We start from the raw sequence: 20843 nt of genomic DNA on the forward strand, positions 1-20843 counted from the left end.
GCTGACCTCCCCAATATGCAGGCTGTTGTATCCTTTGTACTCAGCATCCCATCTTCCACTGGGTTTGAGGAGAGGATTTTCTCTCTTATGAAGAATAAGTGGACTGATGTGCGGAACAAATGTTCTACTGAATTAATTAGAAGTGAGCTCATTGTCAGTCTAAATTATGATATGTCTTGCTCAGAGTTTTACTCTGCAGTACTGAAAGACAAACAACTCCTAACTGCAGCAAGAGCTCAAAAAAAAATACAAATGGAAAAAGTAGTCTGTTTCCACATAATGTAGCATTGAGCTTGAGTTCATGAGTTTGTTGGTTTTTTTTACTTCAACTTTCAGCTACAGTCAAGGCCTTTGAGGCACAAATGTTGTGTTTACAGGTGTTCCACAGACTTTTTTTGCACTTTTCTAATTGCACTAAATGTGCACTGTTACAAGAATGTTTTTCTTTCTATTGTTTTCTATTAATTTATATAATTTTAGGTTAAGCAGGACAGAGTTCTTTGTGTTAATTTTGTCATTTTGCACAAAAAGTGAAGCGTATCAGTCTTTCGTTTAGGAAAGAGACCTATTTTATTGTGTTAATGTTGTCATTTTGCGTTAAAAATAAATGGATAAATGATCATTTGTTTCCCATGTGTTCATATCACAAAGAATATGCATCTACTTAAATCAACTTCAAGTCAAATGGTTAAAAAAGAAAAATTTCACACTCAAAAAAAAGAGCTAAAAAAATTCACCACACAGGGAAGGGTGAAGACAATTGGGTCGCCCGGCCCTGGCCACTAGGTGTCCCTTATTTTTTTTTTTTCAGGGAGTTGGCAACCCTAGTGGTGCAAAACGGTTGGGGACTCCTGCTGTACAGTACAGAATGCGTTTAGCTTGTCGAATTTACATAAATCTTTGATCGCTAGCAGTGTAACTCTGAAGTGCTGTACTGTATGTTTGGAAGTGTTCTCCCAAACAAACACAACAATGCCGACGAAACGTTTTGCACCCTCAAATGCACCTTTAGGTTTCATTCCATAATACTGGACTTATGTTTCTACGAAGGTTTGAACTCTAAGAGTGTTTAAACAAAAGAGAAAAGTGTGAAAATGTTCATGCCTGTCTGAGAAAAGTGTATAAAGCAAGTAGTGAGGGGTTTTACAGTCTTAACATCTATAATAATTGTAAAAAATAAAGTTGGCTACTTCATGGATTTCACCTACCGCGGGTTATTTTTAGAACTTAACACCAGCGATAAACGAGGGGCTGCTGTATTATTAATAGTAGTGTCTGGGACATCTAATTGATTAACATCAACATTGATTATTATCAGAATCAGAGAATCAGAATCAGAATGGGGTTTATTGCCAAATGTTGAGCAGGTTTACAACATTAGGAAATTGCTGCGGTGCTTCAGTGCAAACATGGTGTCATAAATAACACTTAAATAGACATGGAAAAAATAAAAGTAGGGATAAGAATTAAAAGTGCTACGTGGAAAGATATGTGCATGAGATATACATGAGATATATACATGAGAGTAAGAATTAAGAGTGCTACGTTGAAAGATATATACATGAGTGCAGGTGGTGATCAGTGCCAAACATGGAATGATGCAGTGAACACAGCGTAGGGTCATGTGTTAGTGGCGGGGACAGTCATATGGTTATTGTTCATGTGTCCAACAGCAGAGGGGAAGAAACTGTTCTTATGGCGAGAGGTTCTGGTGCGGATGGACCGGAGCCTCCTGCCTGAGGGGAGCAGGTCAAACAGACTGTGTCCAGGGTGAGAAGGGTCAGCTGAGATCCGAGCTGCACGCCGCAATGTCCTGGAGGTGTACAGGTCCTGCAAAGATGGGAGTCTGCAGCCAATCACCTTCTCAGCAGAGCGCACAACACGCTGCAGTCTCTGTTTGTCCCTGATAGTGGCTCCAGCGTACCACACGGTGATGGAGGAGGTGAGGATGGACTCAATGATTGCAGTGTAGAACTGCATCATCGTCCGTGTTGGCAGATTGAATTTCTTCAGCTGCCTCAGGAAGTACATCCTCTGCTGGGCTTTCTTGATGACGGAGGTGATGGTGGGCTCCCACTTCAGGTCCTGGGTGATGGTGGTACCCAGGAAGCGGAATGAGTCCACAGAGGTGATGGGGGTGTCAGTCAGGATGATGGGGGGGAGTGGGGCTGTGTGCTTCCTGAAGTCCACAATAATCTCCACTGTCTTCTGGGCATTCAGCACCAGGTTGTTGTGGCTGCACCAGGACACCAGACGTTCAACCTCCCTCCTGTAGGCAGACTCGTCCCCGTCCGAGATGAGTCCAATAACGGTGGTGTCATCTGCAAACTTGATTAGCTTGACAGACTGGTGGGTGGAGGTGCAGCAGTTGGTGTACAGGGAGAAGAGCAGAGGAGAAAGAACACAGCCCTGAGGGGAGCCGGTGCTGATGGTCCGGGAGTCCGAGACATTCTTTCCCAGCCTCACATGCTGCTTCCTGTCCGTCAGGAAGTCAGTGATCCACCGGCAGATGGGATCAGGCACATTCATCTGGGAAAGCTTGTCTCGGAGATGGTCTGGAAGGATGGTGTTGAAGGCAGAGCTGAAGTCCACAAACAGGATCCTGGCGTAGGTTCCTGGGGAGTCCAGATGCTGCAGGATGAAGTGTAGGGCCATGTTGATGGCGTCGTCTACAGACCTGTTGGCTCTATATGCAAACTGCAGGGGGTCCAGGAGGGGGGCCGTGAGGGTCCTGAGATGGGAGAGAACTAGGCGCTCAAAGGACTTCATGACCACAGATGTCAGAGCCACGGGTCTGTAGTCATTTAGTCTAGTGATCCTAGGTTTCTTGGGGACAGGGATTATGGTGGAGGACTTGAAGCAGGCAGGCACATGACATGCCTGCAGTGAGGAGTTGAAAATGCCAGAAAACACTGGGGCCAGCTCGTTTGCACAGTGTCTGAGGGTGGCAGGAGACACGCCGTCTGGGCCGGGAGCTTTCCGAGCATTCAGGTTCTTAAACTGCTTCCTCACATCTGCTTCATGAATATGAAGAGTTGTGGTGGGAGGAGGGTGTTGTAGGTGAACGGTTTGAAGGTGGTGATGGCTCTATGGAGGGGGGAGAGGTGGGGGAATTAGTGTCCAAAGTGTCTCTATTGTTGGGGCCGTTGGAGGTGTGAAGGCTGCCTGATGGCTCGTCAAAACGACAGTAGAAGTCGTTAAGGGTGTTGGCCAAGAGCAAGTCATCAGTGGAGTGGGGGTTTTAGGCTTGTAGTTGGTGATATTCCTAAAACCTTTCCACACAGAGGCCGAGTCATTCTCTGAGATCTGCTGCTGCATCTTCTCAGAGTGCTGATGTTTAGCAATGTCCACTTCTTTAGTGAACCTGTACTTGGCCTCTCTGTAGCAGTCCCTGTCTCCGCTTCTGAACGCCTTTCTCTTTTCCAGCCACAGCTTTTTGAGTTTAGGAGTAAACCAGGGTTTGTCATTGTTATAACTCACCCTGGTGCGTGATGGCACAATGCTGTCCTCACAGAAGTGGATATAGGAGGTGACAGTGTCCGTAAACTCGTCCAAGCTGTTAGAAGCAGCCTTCATTGTGTCCCAGTCTGTAGACTCCAAACACGTGCGAAGCTCCTCCACAGCCTCGTTGCTCCACAGTTTTTTAGTCCTCACGACAGGTTTGGAGAGCTTCAGCCTCTGTCTGTACGCGGGGATTAGGTGGATCATGACGTGGTCAGAAAGTCCGAGTGAAGCGCGGGGCACCGCGCGATAGGCCCCGCTGATCGTGCTGTAACAGTGGTCCAATGTCCTCTCCTCTCTGGTCGGGCATTTAATATACTGCTTGTATTTTGGAAGCTCATGGCTCAGATTGGCTTTGTTAAAGTCCCCAAGAGCAATGATGAGAGAGTCCGGGAATGTCCGCTCCGTGTGGAGAATCTGCTCCGCGAGTGCGCACTGAGCTGCCTGCGCATCTGCGTCTGGCGGGATGTAAACAGCGGCCAGGATGAATGAAGCAAACTCCCGCGGAGAATAAAACGGTTTTGCAGTGGATAAAAAGATATTCCAGAGAGGAAGAGCAGTGCTGAGCAATCACTGTCACATCTGTGCACCAGCCACTATTGATGTAGAAGCAGAGACCTCCACCTTTGGACTTACCGGAGAGAGCGGCCTGCCGGTCCGCGCGCAGCAGATGGAAGCCCTCCAGTTTGAGCGCGCAGTCTGGGATGTTCTCACTGAGCCACGACTCCGTAAAACATAAGACACAGGAGGAGGCAAAGTCTCTGTTCATGCTTCTCATCAGGGCCAGTTCGTCAATCTTATTCCCGAGTGAGCGTACATTAGAAAGGAAGATCCCAGGAAGAGCGGTTCGCAGTCCGCGTCTCCTCAAACGCACGAGTGCGCCGTCTCGCTTTCCTGGTCAGAGACAGCAGTAAATCTGCCGCAGATGCGACAAATATTGGAAATAAATCCACAGGCGTTGTAGTCCTGTAGTTAAGGAGCTCTTCTCTGGTGTACGAATATCCAGAGGAGTGCCCAGACACAGAAGAAATGCACAAAAACAAAACAAAAGTAACGCACTGGAGCACCAGGGCGACCATCCGCGGCGCCATCTTGGTGACATCAAATGGTTGTGTTGGTTACATTATGCACTATTATTTTTGTTCAAGGAGAGCAAAAAATATAAAACTCTCAGCTTGTTTGTTGCCAAAAATGGCCACTTTTTGTGTATGTTCACAAAATGCTATAAAATGTATATTTCTTAAAAAAAAATTCTACTTTTACCGACGTGACTCTTTAAAATAGCACCAGTCCTTTTCATCAAAATCAAAATTGTATCTAAATTTTTTACTCTTTATAGCCAGTTAGGTTATATATTACCATTAACTTTTCAGATAAAACGGTGATAAAGTACTAATGTTTTCATGAAACTTCCTTTTTTCCCCCATCTGAGCATCGGGGAAAAGGCTGTCTTGCAATTGTTGAGGTCACTAAAACCGTGAGAACATGGCCGCAGGATGCTATTCTGATGCTTCAGGACTGTTTCCACTGCACAGACTGGGATGTATTCAAGGTGCAGGACACTGACAATCGTGTCGCATTGGACAGTTACACCTCCACTGTCTTGGACTACATCTGTTTCTGTGTGGACAATGTAACAACTTGGAAACGATTCCGTGTGTTCCCTAATAATCCACCCTGGATGACACACGGAGTTCAACAACTTATTCGAACAAGGAACAACGCTTTCAAATCCGGGGACCAGGAGGCATACAGTGCTGCCAGGGCCAACCTGAGAAGAGGCATCAAGACTGCCAAGCAGCAGCACAGGAGGCGTATCGAGGCCAGGTTTGAGAACAACACAAACCCAAGGCAGGTCTGGGAGGGCATCAGGGCTATCACGGACTACAAAAGAAGAACACCATCACCCTCAGCCGACAGTTCTACTCTGGCTGAGGATCTAAATCTCTTTTATGCCCGTTTTGATAGGGAGAACACCGACCCTGTCCTGTCCCCTCTCCCCTCAACCGACCCTGCTCCGGTCCTGAGCACTCATGAGCTGAGGCGTGTGTTCCGGAGCATTAACACCAGGAAGGCGGCCGGGCCAGATGGAGTGCTGGGCCGGGTGCTAAAAGACTGTGCTGCGGACCTGGCGGACGTCTTCACCTCTATATATAACACCTCGTTGTCCTGTTCACTGGTACCATCCTGTTTCAAAGCAGCAACCATCGTTCCCATCCCAAAACAGTCAAATGTCACATGTCTGAACGATTTCAGACCTGTGGCACTCACCCCCATTCCCGCCAAATGCCTGGAGAGACTGGTCATTAAACACATCAGAGCTGCTTTTCCACCATCCCTGGACTCGCACCAGTTTGCATACAGGGAGAACCGGTCAACCGAGGATGCGATCGCCACAGTGCTGCACACATTACTGAAGCACTTGGAACACAGGAACACCTATGCACGGCTCCTCTTTGTAGACTACAGCTCGGCTTTTAATACCATCCGGCCATACAAACTCCGTCCCAAACTCCACCAACTGGGACTTAACTCCTCTCTGTGCAACTGGATTGTGGACTTCCTCACTAACCGTAGACAGTGTCAGAGTGGGTAAGAACACCTCCTCCACCCTTGTGGTCAACACCGGTGCCCCTCAGGGGTGTGTTCTGAGCCCTCTGCTATACACTCTCTTCACCCATGACTGTATTTCCTCCTGCGCGTCCAATCTCATTGTTAAGTTTGCAGATGACACTACAGTGCTCGGACTTATATCCAACAATGATGAGACAAACTATAGGACAGAGGTGCAACAACTAGAGTCATGGTGCCACGACAATAACTTGGTCTTAAACACCAAAAAGACCAAGGAGATCATTGTAGATTTCCGGAAGAGGGGTCATAACAACCATCTGCCTCTCTTCATTGGCAGTGAGGCGGTGGAGAGGGTGAGCAGTTTTAAATTCTTGGGGGTAACTGTGACCGAGGACCTGTCCTGGGGCAACCATATCACCTCAGTTGCACGGAAGGCCCAACAGCGCCTCTACTACCTGAGGAGACTGCGGAGCGCACACATTCCCAGATCTCTGATGTTGAACTTCTACAACTGTGCCATCAGCAGCGTTCTGACGTATGGATTTCTAGTGTGGTTCCCCAGCTGCACCAAGGCCGATCAGCAAGCACTCCAGCGGGTGGTGAAAGAAGCTGGCAGAATTATTGGAACAAGTCTGCCAGAGATTAGTAATATCTTCCCCACTCGCTGTCTGAGGAGGGTGCACAGTATCCTGCGGGACCAACATCACCCTGCGCGCCACCTTTTCCATCTGCTGCCCTCAGGGAGAAGGTACAGGTCTATACAGGCCAGAACATCCAGACTGGCCAACAGCCTGTATCCACAGGCTGTGAGGCTCCTGAACTCTCTGCCCCCCTCTCACGGACAATAACCATATCCAACTTCTTAATAGCAATGAACTGGTCTGCATTGGTGCATCATATCTTTATTCTCTTCCCCCTCCTGCCCCCCCCTCTTTCTTAAATAGATAACTATCATATCTGATATCATATCTCACAGTACAATAATATTGAATGGGTTGCATTGTTGTATTTTGTCATGTTTCTCAGGTCTTTGTCTGAATTTCTACGAACATTATTGCTAAGGATTGTCTTATTGCATTGGAGTCACACTGGGTTAATAAATACCCCTTAAAACCCAAGTGTACATATTTATTTTCTTTTTTTGGGTTGTATGGAAGCCCCAAACGCAATTTCATTGTTCTTGACAATGACAATAAATAAATACTACTACTACTACTACTACATACTACTAGTGTGTGCCCCATTTCTTCCAGGATCACTCTCTTTATAGGTTTTAGTGGACTCCTAGTACTGCGAAGTGGTTTCATGGTACAAAGGGATTGTATTCCAAGATCTGGGAGATTGTAGAAATGAGCAGTGATGCCCTTCCTACCATCTTTCCAGAAAAATAAGTGATCTGGAAGCTGTTAGGCTGACTTACAGCAGCAGCACTTTCTGCACCTGCATAAACTCCAGGACACATTTACTAACTGTGTTTGTTGCTGTATGTGCAGCTTTGAATTTTTTAATAATATATATTTTGTTAATATTTCCGCTATGGTGTCTTGTTATGAAATGTACAAGAGTAAAAGTGTTTTTAGCAGGTGCTTCAAAGCTAAGTTTGACTGGGAAACTCAAAGCTCAGTCTGTATCAACAGAAATTCACTGCAGCCTGTGTAATATTTCATGCGTCATAATTTATTCTACTCTATCTTGCAAATACATATTTGTGTGGCAATGTCATGCACAACTATTAGATCCTTAAGATCAAACCCGTGTCATTCTTTTGGTCCACTGCAGTAGTCAAAAAAAAAAAAAAAGAATAAGTGAAGTGTCCACAAATGGCCAGGATAGAGCCCAGAGTGTTAATGTTTAAAATGTATAATATTATTGATTACAATTCTTTACTATTAATATCAACAATAAGCTTTTTATTTTGAAATTACAAGTTTAAAAAAAAAATGCTGTTACATTTAATGCTGTTTCACTGTAATCCTTTATTATAAGTATGGACACAGAATCAAGTGAACAACATTTTGAAATAAGTTTAATTGGAATTTTGTACTATGCAAAAACAAAACAAAAAACATATTAAACACAGCCAGTGCCTTCATTTGTCCATTACATGTCAGACATAGCACTGACCCTTAGTCCCTGCTCATCAGCACATGCTTTCAAAAAGAGCTCCATGTCCTTTGCAAACTGAAAAACAAAGAGGAACAAGTCCCTTGCTCCAGTGTCTTCTTCCTCTGACATGTCTATTAAGACCCTCTGCTGGTCCCCTTGATTTAAGGACAGATATTTGGGCATTGTTACATGTCCACAGAAGGACGCAGATCTTCAACAACTGCTGGCTCCTGTGTCAGGCAAACGGGGATAAAAACATAGTTATTTCTCTGTTGCAGAACAGTTTTTTAACAGTTATTCAAATTTCACTAACCATGTAATTACACTACTGTTTAGAGTGAATACTGACCTGACTGACTTCCTGGAACTTGCGCTTTTTCAGTCTGAAAATGGGCACGTGTTGTCCTTCAAGCACAGCTTTGGCTTCCTCTCTCCAGTGTGCAAATAGCTTGCCAGAGCTACGAAGAGTAAGGCCACAGTGAGGGCATGTCATTTTCATGGACTTTCCATCAGCTGCAGTTTTATTGAACACAGAGGGTAGCGCATATGAATGTTCTAACAAAGACTCAGAAAATGGTTCAGATACCGAAGACAAAACCTTGGGGGGGAGACGGGGCTCCTCGAAGAGTACTGCCAGAGGAATACGGGTCTCCTCGGAGAGTTCAGCGGGGAGCAGTCCTGATAATGGTGGCTGACTTGGCATTGAAGAATGCTGACAAGACAATAAATGCCTTGCCATATCCCCACGCCGTATGATTGTAATCTTACAGACAGGGCAGTGAAAGTGTCCTGTTGTCCTACAAGGCAGCCTGCACCGGCATATCATTTTATCTATAAGAGAAAAAAAACAAACAAACAGATGTAATTTAAATGTAGTTGTATAGAATGCAATCAATTTGTCTAACAATCAGATTGTACATGTTAACAAAAACATCCAAGCCAACCTCAATAATGAAAGCAAAATGGTATGGATCACAAAAGTTATGTCAAGAAAAGTGGTGAAAAGTAAATAAAAATATTTTATAAAAACACTATTTTTGTTGCAGATGAATGCACTGAACTGTACAATATCAACAGCAACTTTTAAGTCAACAAAGATACTGCAGAAGTGCTTAAAAAAGTGCATATTTATAACTATAAAGTATATTTAATACAAACATACCTTTGAAAGTCAAAGCATTTTTTTATATGCACACTTAGATGCTCCTCAATCTTTGCCCTGACAGTAGGGCTGAAAGTGGGGCACAGAGGGCAGTGAAAGAGTCCTCTGCAACACGTGTTGCATTCCTGCAGTTCTGGCTTTAAGCCCGAATTCCAGATTGATGTGTGCATCTAAAACAGAGAGAGAGAAACAGATAAACACCATATATACATTTAAGTTAAGGTTTTAGCAGAAATAACAATTTACAGTTGGCATGTAATAGATTTGGGAAGAAAATTATTGAAAAGAAAACCCCACAAATATTTTACAAGACACTTTAATTTGTGAGACATGTTTCTATTGACATATAACAGTCAATTGAACAGAGGCTAACTAAAATCTGGGCAATAAAAAAAAAGCTGTACAGAAAAGAATGGCGAATAGAAGTATTGATAAATATATAAATCTGTTTGTGACGAAATTTACAGTGTTGACGCTAACCAAAGGTGTCACAAGTACACACGTTCCTTACTACAGTTTAGATAGTGCTTTTTAAACAGAGGTGACTCGACTTTTTAGTCAAGTGGAAGTAAGAAGTACAGGGTCTAAAATATAATTTATGTACAAAATTTTGAAGTAATCTTACGTCCAAAGCACGCGTGCGGGGGGCTGATTTACAAATGTACGGATTACAAAGTACAGATACGCGTGCTAAAATGTGAGAAGTAGAAGTATAAAGAAGTATACAGTAGGCACAAAAAAGTACAGCAGTAAAGTAAAGATACCAGAAAATTCTACTTAAGTACAGTATTGAAGTATTCGTTATTTTGCATCTCTGACGCCAACAATAAATCATACTCTAATGCAAAATGTGGTTTTTGCTTCTTCTCGCCCACAGAAGCCGTTAATCCAGCTCTCTTACTTAAACCAGGCCCAGGAAAAAGCATATCTGTGTGTTTCTCTGCCATGGAGCACGATGAAAAACATTAAAATAAGGAGGAATGTTGTTGTAACGCAAAAAAAGTGGCAACATGATCATTGTAAGAAAACTAGACGATTCCTAGAATTATGAAATCACTAACGGCAAATTTATTTAAGAAAGACTTAACCAACCTTTGCGATCAACTTGCAAGACTTCCACGGTATCCATGCGTGTTTACGGTTACTGTGGAGGTCACGTGTTTCCGGTTAGTGTGGAGGTCACGTGTTTCCGGTTAGTGTGGAGGTCACGTGTTTCCGGTTAGTGTGGAGGTCACGTGTTTCCGGTTAGTGTGGAGCTCCACAGTGGCTGCAGCCAGACCCTTCTCCACTGGGATGTCAGCACAGGCCAGCTCCATCCGGTTGTTCAGTCTGACATCACTAGCCGTGTCTGGGTCTAAACTCTGCTGCAGGTCCATATATCAAACGATCACTGTGGCATTACTGAGAGTTGAAAAACTGTCTAAAGTCTTTCATCTTTAATAAAATGATCAGCCTTCTGCTCTACCAGGTGTAACAATTGAGTTTAACATCCAGGCATCCATGAAAACGGAATTTATGACATTTAACGGAGTTAGAAGTTAGCTCGCTAGCTTCTATCTAAATACAATATAGCATGTCCTGACTGCGGGGTTTTGGAAACAAATTAAAACGTACAGCTCTGTTATCACTTCCAACATAAATGAAGACAGAAAACTAAACAGCAGTGACGTTTGTAGGATTACTGAAGTTTGGCTAGCTGGTATATAATGATGTGCTACGTGATCGCTAGCGACACAGCTATGTTAGCATAATATAAACAAGCTAACTTTTTTTCCACTGGATAAAAGTTACCGTGAGTGTTCTCGGTGGTCAGGAACAAATGTAATCGCATGGCAGGATGCTGTAAAGGGACCAAACTTCAGCCAGGAGAACAACTGAGATAATCCATCCACAATACGAGGTTAGTCATTCATATACTGCTGCATGGGCTGGGCTGTAGTTACATCCTAAGGTTTTAAAAACTGAGCTTAAATAAATGATTAGCGGTAATAAAAGCCGAGGGAGGTCAACAGTGATCACTGACTGTTTTAGGAGCTTTTTGAGATCAAATAGAAGAAAATACATAACATTAAACATGTTAACAACACAAAAGCCATATTAAACGCAGACTACTTTAGACCCGGAAGTAGGATTCGTCGCGTCATCACTGAACAACCGGATTGCCCGTACGAGGTTCTCTCTTGTGTATGGCTGTCTGTCATACACCTTCCATCTCCATGGTGAGAAGAACTCCTCTATAGGGTTCAGGAAAGGGGAGTAGGGTGGCAGACAGATGTTTAAAAAGTGGTCACTGTTGGTGGTGAACCACTCTCTGATTTGGTGTGTTTTGTGGAAGCGGACGTTGTCCCAAATGATCACATACATGTGATGTGCTAGCCTAGGATGGTGTTGTTGACGGTCCAGGAGGATGTCTTTTAGCTCCTCTAGGAAGGTGAGGAGACGTTGGGTGTTGTAAGACCCAAGGACAGCATGCCGGTGGACAAGCCCCTCCGTACCCATAGCTGCACAAAGAGTAATATTACCCCCCCGTTGGCCAGGAACCTCAGTGATGGCTCTTTGGCCAATGATGTTACGGCCTCTTCGCCTTCGTTTCTGGAGGTTGAAGCCAGCCTCATCCAGGAAGAGGTACTCATGAGGTCTGGCCATCGCGTCCAACTGCATTATCCTCTGTGAACATGGAAAAGCGTACAGGTGTTCAGAACGGTCAATCAGGTAGCGCAGTATTGTCCAGAAGTAATGTAGGCCACTAAGCAACACAGTATGTCCACGAACTGTACTGTGGACATGGATGTATACGTACTTGCACATACTCGTAACGTTCTATGTGTCGCGCAGAGTTGCGCTCAAAGGGAACCCTGTAGACCTGTTTCATCCTCATCTGTTGGTGCCGGAGAACTCGGTCTATTGTGGACACGCTGACAGCATCAATGTTCTCAAAGTTTACATTATCTGCAATGACTTTGTCTCTGATCTCTCGGAGTCTAATGCAGTTGTTCTCATGGACCATATCTGCAATGAGGGTTTCTTGTGCCGCTGTGAATATGGCAACCCTCCCACCTCTGTGGCATTCTTTCAGCTCTAAAGAAAGAAACATGTGTTGTCAATTGACTGATTTATATGTAAAACTACATGTAAAGTAACAGACCACTTTCACAGGCCTGTAAAACTGTAGTGTGACAAAGAAAGCAATAGCGTACTATACCTGTTGTGTTGTCTAAATGCCTTGATAATGGTGGCCACGGTGAACCTACTCAGGTTTGGATGTACTCTTCGTCCCGCTTCAGCCATTGTCATGCCATGGACAATGACATGATCAATTACTGTTGCTCGCATATCATCTGTTATGATGGTGCGAGGTTGTCTTCTTCTCCCACCTGGACCTTCTCCTCTCTCTTGTTGGCCTCCTTCTCTTCCTCCTCTACTCCGAACTCCTCTTCTTCTTAGGCCTTCACCTCTTCCTCCTCTGATCTCAACCCCTCTTCCTCTTTGGCCTGCAGCTCTTCTCCTTCCACACGCTCAAATGCCTTCATCCATTGTGATTGTTTGGCATCTTCACCAAACTATGCTTTTATAGGTGGGGTCACATCATTAGCAACAGGTGTCTTCAATTTTGAGTCGTTGTGTGTAGTGACTGACGCCAGGTGTGTTCCCTGTGTTCAAAGATTGGTGACTGTGGCAAGCATTTTGCATCACATGGGCTTTCATTTGAGAATATGAGCAGAGTTGTTTTGCAACATGTGTTTTAGCAAGGAAAAATGTGTTTGGATTTATGAGTACAGAGGGTTGTGTTTTGTGAATTGTGTCTTCATGTGACGTGTTTATGGTACTGGAATATGGTGGCTACATTTAGTAAATGTGTTTAGACTACTGGTCATTTGGGTTACAGGATTGGCTTTTGTGTTTTAACATTTGAGAAAAACTGTAAAGTCCTGTTTGTGGCACATTAGTATATGTGAGGGGGCAAACTCCTCAAGATGGGTGGTGACCATGGCGGCCATTTAGAAGTCGGCCATCTTGGATACAACTTTTTCTTCAATAGGAAGAGGGCCATGTGACACATCAAACTTATTGGTAATGTCACAAGAAAAACAATGGTGTGCTTGCTTTCTACTTTTTTTTCTTCCACTTCTCGGCCTCCACTCAGTAAGACTGAAAAGTATCATTTTGATATAAATACAAATAATTTATAGATCAGATATTCATTTACAAAAGATTACAAACATGCAAAATGTCAAGGACATTGACTGTAATCCCACATTTATTGGACCATAAAATGCTTAATGCTTCCTGTCTTTTGTTGAATTACAGTTGTTACTCAAACAATCTCCTTGATTTATCACATCAGAAATGTCATTCTGACCACTTGCAATGCAGTTCTGAAAAGGTTTTTTTTAAATAACACACAGTCACAACGACAGTAACAAAGACATTTTAGAGTAAGTATGCACAAAAAACTGACAATTTCAAATGGGAATGAGAATATGCATTACATATTTGAGAAATATGTACGAATGACTTTCGTTGTGAAAAAAAAAAACGCACAAAATCTGTCCCGAACTTTTACTTCTCCTATTTAAACCTCACCTCCTTCCTTTGTTTCCCTACATCGCCATATTCTCGGAGAAGAGCATCATGTTTCTTTTGATATATCTGCACAAAGTCATCTAGTCTAGTGAGACGCCTTCGTGCAAAACAAATCATTTTCAGGTCCCATTGACTTTTTTCCATGATCCCTTGCGTTTGATTGTCTTCAGTGTAGTTCTGAAAATGGTAATTACATCATTTAGACTTTGTCCCAATACAGCTTAATGTTTCATTTAGTGTGTTAACTTATTCTACCTGCTTCATCAACTGCGACACATGGTTGTACAGTTTACTGAGAAAGCTGTACGCTGGGCCTTTCCCATGCCGTCCAAGGTCTCTTGAAGAAAAACAGAATTTTTAATCAATAAAGCACTTCAAGAACTACATATACGTGTTGATTGATCAGAACAAGACCTACCAAGCAGCATTCCTGACCACAAGGTAGCATGTGGTAGAAAGTATTTTGAAATACTTGAAATGAATGCTGGTGCATGGTACACATTCGGTGGTCCAGTCACATCAAGGGGGGCACTGGCAATTACTTCAGCAAAGTGCTGTTTAAGTGATGAATGACCTATATCTGTCTGAAATAAAGTTAAATATCATCTAAGTACAACCTTTTTATTACTAAAGAAGATCTTTGTGTTAAAAACACACAGTGGTAATACCCACCATGTTAGTGTAGAGGCTTATAAGTATTCATTGCATTGCATTCAGGTAACAGGACCCCAAAGCAGACTCAGCACACCGCAGCTCAGAACTATGTACAAGTTTTTATTGAACTGAAGAATCTTTTAACAACGTTAAGGAAACGAAAAATTAAGGCTCATGCCATGGGGGGGGGGGAAACGAGGAGCGTGGAGCCCAGGAGCACCGTAATCGGGACCGTGGGGAAACTGCAACAGAAACAGACAGAGGACTACGTCGAACCGGTTTGACCTGGGAGACATGGAACGTGGGATGTATGCGCCAGGAGTCAGGAAGTTTCAGACTAACAGCAGCCAGATTGATGACAGCCTCTATTCTATATAGACCGATGAAGCGCGGAGCCAACTTGCGGGACGCAAGTTGGCTCCGCTCATTCTCCGCTCATTCTCGGGAAAAAGCGGTGGCTGGTATCCGAGGGAGGCTTCAAACGGTGACAGTCCTGTAGCGGAGGAGGTAAGGGAGTTGTGGGTGTATTCTGCCCAGGAGAGATAGGACGCCCAAGTGGAGGGATTACGCGAGGTGATGCAGCGCAACTTCCAGCTCTTGATTAAGCCACTCAGCTTGGCCATTTGACTGTGGGTGGAAGCCGGAGCTCAAGCTAACCTTGGCTCCTAAGTGTGAACAAAAGTTTGTCCAGATGCACGAGGTGAACTGTGGCCCCCGATCAGAAACGATATCGGAGGGAATGCCGTGGAGCCTGAAAACATTATCCACTAGGGCTTGAGCAGTTTCAGCGGCAGAGGGTAATTTTGCCAGAGGGACGAAGTGTGCGGCTTTAGAAAACCTATCAGAGATTGTAAGAATTACACTCTTCCCTGAGGAGCTGGGGAGGCCGGTTATGAAATCCAAAGAAATGTGGGACCAGGGACGGTGTGGCGTTGGGAGAGCGTGGAGCAGGCCCGCTGGGTGTTTGGTGGACTGTTTATTATGGGCACAGGTGGAGCAGGTCGACACAGTCTTTTACATCTTTTATTAAAGATTTCCACCAGAACTGTTTTAGAAGGTTAATAGTTCTACTCACGCCAGGGTGGCAAGAAAATCGCGTGGTGTGACCCCAGTGAATGACGGCTCAACGGGCGGTGGCAGGAACAAAACGTCGCCCAGGAGGCCCGGTACCTGGATCGGGATCTCCCAGGTGAGGGCCCCCACCACAGGCAGTGGGCAGGACAGTTGCTGGCGGCGATGATTCCGCATCCAGGGAGTATTGATGGGAGAGAGCGTCGGGTTTGATGTTGCGGGAGCCTAGGCGGTAGGAGAGAGTAAAGTTAAACCGGGTGAAGAATAGAGACCAGCGAGCCTGGCGGGAGTTTAACCTTTTGGCTGTTCTGAGATTAAGTTCTTATGGTCTGTTAAAATGAGAAATGGTTGCTCAGCTCCCTCCAGCCAGTGGCGCCACTCTTCCAAGGCTAGTTTGATGGCCAATAATTCCTTATCTCCCACATCGTAGTTCTTTTCAGAAGGGGTGAGACGGCGTGAAAAGAAAGCGCACGGCTGGAGCTTCCCCGGAGAGTCCGACCGAGTCGGACTCTCCAGTCAGACCGATCAAGTCTGCCAGTAATTCAGAGAACACATTAGCATGACCAAACTCTTTAAAATCTTTCTCCCTGCACAGTAAGACAAGAAACATGTGATCTGTGTCTGAGCGTACATGAAGTGGCAAGTTTGCCACTGATGCATATACAGCTAATACCTTGTGTTTTGTCCTTGCAGAGCCTAAAGGGTTAGCGACTTCAAAGGCATCCTGGTAGAGTACTAGCTTGAGACATGATGGGTTTTGACCAAAAAAATCATTTGATTTAAACAGCTTACTATCACTTATGTCACACAGAACATCAGCAGGAGGCTCAGTAGAGGGCTCTTCTGATTTCTGCCACAGATCAGACTCTAGCAGACATCTCAAAGTCTCTCTTAAAGGCACATAATAGGCAAACCTATCTTTTCTGTTTTCATCTCTCCCTAAAAATATTTTCTTTGGTTCCACATAGTTGAAGGCTTTTTTAAAGATCTGAGCTCTGGAGTGCACTGTCCTCAATGGCCCGGTATGACATGCAGAAAAAAGATCATAGCTTTTGACAGATGTCCTCCTCTGATAATGATGTCATCTTTTAACAGTGATGCAAGTTTACCCAAACTGTATGTTCTGCATTTCCTCCACAATGTTCTGTATGGTTGAAGCAGGCAGTAGAAACTGACCCTGCAATTTTAAGTAGAATAGTGAAACGTTTCTCAGAAAAAGATCACAGAATTCAGGGGGCATTTCCATGTTATCTTCATCTGTAATAGACTGTGCAGCAGGCTCGGAAATCAAGGGTACAAAGTCATCTGATGTGGTTGGAACAGATGATGATTGACATGCAGACTCTCTATATAAATCACCAATGCTGCTGTCTGAAAACTCTCTGTGTTTACGTGACATGTGAGCAGTAAAAGATGATTTAACTCTAAAGGTATTTGTGCATCCTCTTACTGGACAAGTGACCACGTGTCCTTCCACAATATGGCTCTTCAGATGAGCTATTAACTCTTTAGAGTTCCGACACTGACGTTCACACATCGCCATTGCACATGTAAACGAAGAAACCACCGCCACACCAGTGACATGGGTGGGGGCAGAGTGTCTTCGGTAAAAATGAGCCTTAAACGCGCCGTACCTGGTGTATGTCTGCTTGCAGCCTGCTTCAATACACCGAAAGAAACAACGTGGCTCATTCCGATGCAGTTTACAATGAAGCACGTAGCCCCTTGATGACTGAACTACCTTACCACAGAAATTACAGGTTAACATAACTCCATGTACTTTGGTAATTCCTCCCTAGCGAATTAAGCACGCCAAATACAGAAACTAATCCAGAGCAATGCTTCCCTCGCGACAGTAATGCTAACTAAATTCACAACCTCACTCATAAAAAAACGAACTGCTAAAATTATCTATAAACGCTGGGCTGGTGGATTTTTATAACAGAGATAACTTGAAGTTGCATGTACTCACCTCACCTCGAACTAATTGTAAGCTGCCAGGATGTCTACAAATTCCAAAGATGCTGTGGTCCAAGCAGCAATAAATGGCGCTAATATACGAGTTCAAAACTGTGTCCGTTAGCGAAGCCAACTTGAGTCTCCTGCATGGAAAAAAAGAGCGGTTGGCACACAGCTCAGCAGCGCGCCGCGCTATTGGTCATTTTCAGGTGACGTCATCCCGCAATGTAACGTCGCTCTTTGTTTCTTTAGGAGGAGGTTCGAATTTGATCAGAAGTCATGTCTGCAGACCGCTGCAGCCACGTCTTGCCTTGCTTCCCCTTTTTTTGGTGAAATGGTTCGCTCATACTGCACAATGTTGCTACCAGATTTTTTTTTTCTCTGCAATTCAAACATAAAACGTCTGTACACAGTTTACCAGCAGTTTAGCTACCAATCAACAGCAATCAACAGCAATCACACAAACTCAAAATTTAAGGCGGACCCACTTAAGGTGGTCTGATAATATGGCGTGAAACACAACAACATAAAGTTGTTTTAAAATAATAATTAAAAAAGATTATTGAAATCAATTTTATTCACAACCATGAACTTTATTTTTAACATCTTCTTTTGCTGTTGATTTTTTTTTTTTATCAGAAGGTTAACAATGATATACTGCAGGCCTAACTTTTAATCTGTATATCAGTATCTGAATTTTAAAATAAAAAAATACTATCAGTTATAGCTGGGCGATACAAGATTTTTTCATATCACGATATGTTTTTTTTTCATTTCAGGCGATAACGATATCTATCACGATATAAGCCAAATAACTATTTTTGTAAGATTTAAATGTGCCGTTGCTCACAAGTAAAATGTGAAATTATCAGCAGCTTGTTTTTAAATATTTATTTCCCATAATAAGTTCAACAGGGTAGATGTACTTAAGGAACATGAGACTTTTTCAGATAAATAAAGGCAAATATTGCAAACTACCCAAAAGGCAGCCGCTAAAGCGTTTAAGTTTCAAAATAGAACAAACGAAACAGACTAAACTGTCAATTCCACTTAGAAACAAAATATTAATTCTAAAAATAAATCTTAGTTTGTTTTACAGAAGAACAGACAAAACTGACTAACTTTTGTCAATATCAAATAAACTGAGAACTAAAAGGAAATTCTCGATCTCTCCTTGTTGTATAGCTGAGCTTTTCAAACAGTTTTAACAGTTACTTTAGTCTGACAAAAGCCGAATGACGAATTAGCGCTTCCAGTCAGACACTGAGGCTACGTCCACACGTACACGGGTATTTTTGAAAACGGAGATTTTCCGTTTTCGTTTTAAAAAATAATCCCGTCCACACATAAAGGGAGAAATGAAGGAAAACGCTGCTATGAACATGCCAAAGCAGCAGGTGGCGCTAGATTCCTAACCGTGCAGAAATGTTGGCCAATCAGAAGTCTAGAAGCCTCGGTGGGAAAAAGTAAACAAAGCTGGGGCATAGAAGCAGAACCGAGTCGTATGTGTGGAGGGACAGTAACTGTGTGTATATGTAAGCATTTAAACACTGCAGAGAGTAGAATTAACAGTAACAGTATTGTAAAAATTCATTTCACCGAAACAATAACGTGGCGCACAGTGTGACGTCAAAAAATGCGCACACCTTTGATGCTGCGTTTTCTCCGTTTTTCTAGTCCACACGTAATTGCAAAAACTGAGTTTTTAAAAATCTTTGTTTTCAGTGACCAAAAACGGCGTTTACGTGTGGACGAAAGGTGCAAACGCATAGAAAGATCTGCGTTTTCAAGAATGCCCGGGTACGTGTGGACGTAGCGCATGCACCAGTTTATTGTATTTCCAGACTTGCTTTCGGCACAATTTACAGTGCACGCTACTCTGTTTTTTGTCAGACTTGAAATAGCCGAAATACCTTCACACTACGGAACTTCTTTGGCTCTTCCGTTCGACAATCTCTCCGGCATTGGAACCATCATCTGTTTTCTCTTCGGTAACCTTCGGTCACGCTCGGTTGATTTTTCTAGTCGGCACACTCATTTCCTCCATTACCCGGGTGGTACGGTGGCTGGCTGCTTCCCAAACAAATACACCAACCCGTTCTCACTCCCAAAGCGTAACATTTTACGCTAGGTGACAAATCGTCACCATACTACGTTTTCGGCTACCCACCACGTTCCTAAATGACGACCTCGGAAAAAGAGGGAATATGAGAACCGTCTGGACTGAACCTACACATGTTCGCTCTTTTTCTTCAAATCGCTTAGAAACACGCTATTTAACATCATTAAAGTCCTGGTTAAGGTCAGGAATAAGGTTATGGTCAGGGCTAGGGATAAGGTTAGGTTTAGGGCTGGAATACAGGGCTGGAACGTCTATTACCGCGGGAGCGTCATTGCACTGGATTCCAGCCATAACCCGCCGCGTACCATAAGAACGCCGAAGGTCTCCTTTCGCGTTCCTCAGGAACGCCGCGGGACGTGACAAAACGTCGACATGTTACGCCTCGGGAGTGAGAACGCTCTGAATACACATGTGCGGATTGGCACTTGTGCTGTACGTAACAAGTCACGTGACGTGACGCTGCGGCTGTGATTAGTTCGGCTCTGCGCTACTTAATTTGGATTGGCTGTTCTTTTTTTTTTTTTTTTTTTTTTTTTTTTTAAGAGGACAAGAGCGGCGAGGTCTATCGCGAAAAAGTTATATCGCGATACATATCGTTATCGTTCTATCGCACAGCTCTACTATCAGTTTTATTGTCTTTCACTGCTGATATTTGCTTCTTTTTTTTTTTAATGGTATTTACTGGTTGTATTATTACGGTGGACCCTATTTTTTAACATCTTGCTTCTGTAAAAATGAATGTTTTTGTTTGCTTAAAAATCTACAGCTTTATACTGTGAATTCCAATGTGCACAACCCCAAAAGATGTAGTTTTACTCAAATAATACTGTAAAATCTAAGTTTTTCAGACATTTTCAACATTACAATATGTAATTGTAAAATGTATGCATATTTATTTGTTTTCACAGAAAATATTTATAATTTCAACATTTTATTACAGTAAAAAACAAAGTTTTATCCAGTCTCACAATTAACGGTTATTCAATCTATTTAATACAGTAAAAGGAAGTTTTTGGTTTTACGCTCCATTACCGTTGGAATTTGACGGTGTTTTGCTGTATATTTTACTGACTTTTTTTACAGTGTATGTTGAAGTTGTCTGTGTCTAAC

The 20843-nt window shown here is 43.4% G+C and overlaps 1 protein-coding gene and 2 long non-coding RNA genes across 5 annotated transcripts; all 3 read right to left on the reverse strand.

Annotated features, from left to right (window-relative positions):
• Positions 1–8160: 8160 nt before the first annotated feature.
• Positions 8161–9008, reverse strand: LOC309713910. Its single transcript, XR_014278735.1, has 3 exons — positions 8768–9008; positions 8531–8639; positions 8161–8411 (listed from the first exon to the last, which is right to left on the reverse strand). It is a non-coding gene; the product is annotated as an uncharacterized lncRNA (long non-coding RNA).
• Positions 9009–9349: 341 nt separating this feature from the next.
• On the reverse strand, positions 9350–12385 carry LOC309713894 (uncharacterized protein). 2 transcript variants are annotated; one of them, XR_014278723.1, is made up of 3 exons: positions 12144–12385; positions 10436–12010; positions 9350–9513 (listed from the first exon to the last, which is right to left on the reverse strand). XR_014278723.1 is itself a non-coding variant. In XM_082545826.1 (2 exons), exons 1-2 carry the CDS (start codon positions 12348–12350, stop codon positions 11441–11443), a joined length of 777 nt encoding a protein of 258 aa, XP_082401952.1. In that variant the 5' UTR covers positions 12351–12385; the 3' UTR covers positions 9534–11440. The 2 variants fall into 2 exon arrangements, 1 of the variants encoding a protein (XP_082401952.1); XM_082545826.1 differs by lacking the exon at positions 9350–9513 and having other exon boundaries at positions 9534–12010.
• A 43-nt stretch (positions 12386–12428) lies between these two features.
• On the reverse strand, positions 12429–20575 carry LOC309713908. Of its 2 annotated transcripts, none has more exons than XR_014278732.1 (4): positions 19525–20575; positions 17630–17754; positions 14183–15877; positions 12429–14104 (listed from the first exon to the last, which is right to left on the reverse strand). It is a non-coding gene; the product is annotated as an uncharacterized lncRNA (long non-coding RNA). The 2 variants fall into 2 exon arrangements; XR_014278733.1 differs by having other exon boundaries at positions 17625–17754.
• Between the last annotated feature and the right edge of the window lie 268 nt (positions 20576–20843).

This window comes from Aulonocara stuartgranti (genome assembly GCF_965226115.1).
Source record: "Aulonocara stuartgranti genome assembly, chromosome: 9".
Lineage (NCBI taxonomy): Eukaryota > Metazoa > Chordata > Actinopteri > Cichliformes > Cichlidae > Aulonocara > Aulonocara stuartgranti.

Coding starts and splice junctions, on each gene's coding strand:
- LOC309713894 (XM_082545826.1), bottom strand. CDS start 12,350: ATGGTCCATGAGAACAACTGCATTAGACTCCGAGAGATCAGAGACAAA. Junction 12,011..12,143: donor AACGTTACGAGTATGTGCAA/GTACGTATACAT, acceptor CCATGTTCACAG/AGGATAATGCAGTTGGACGC.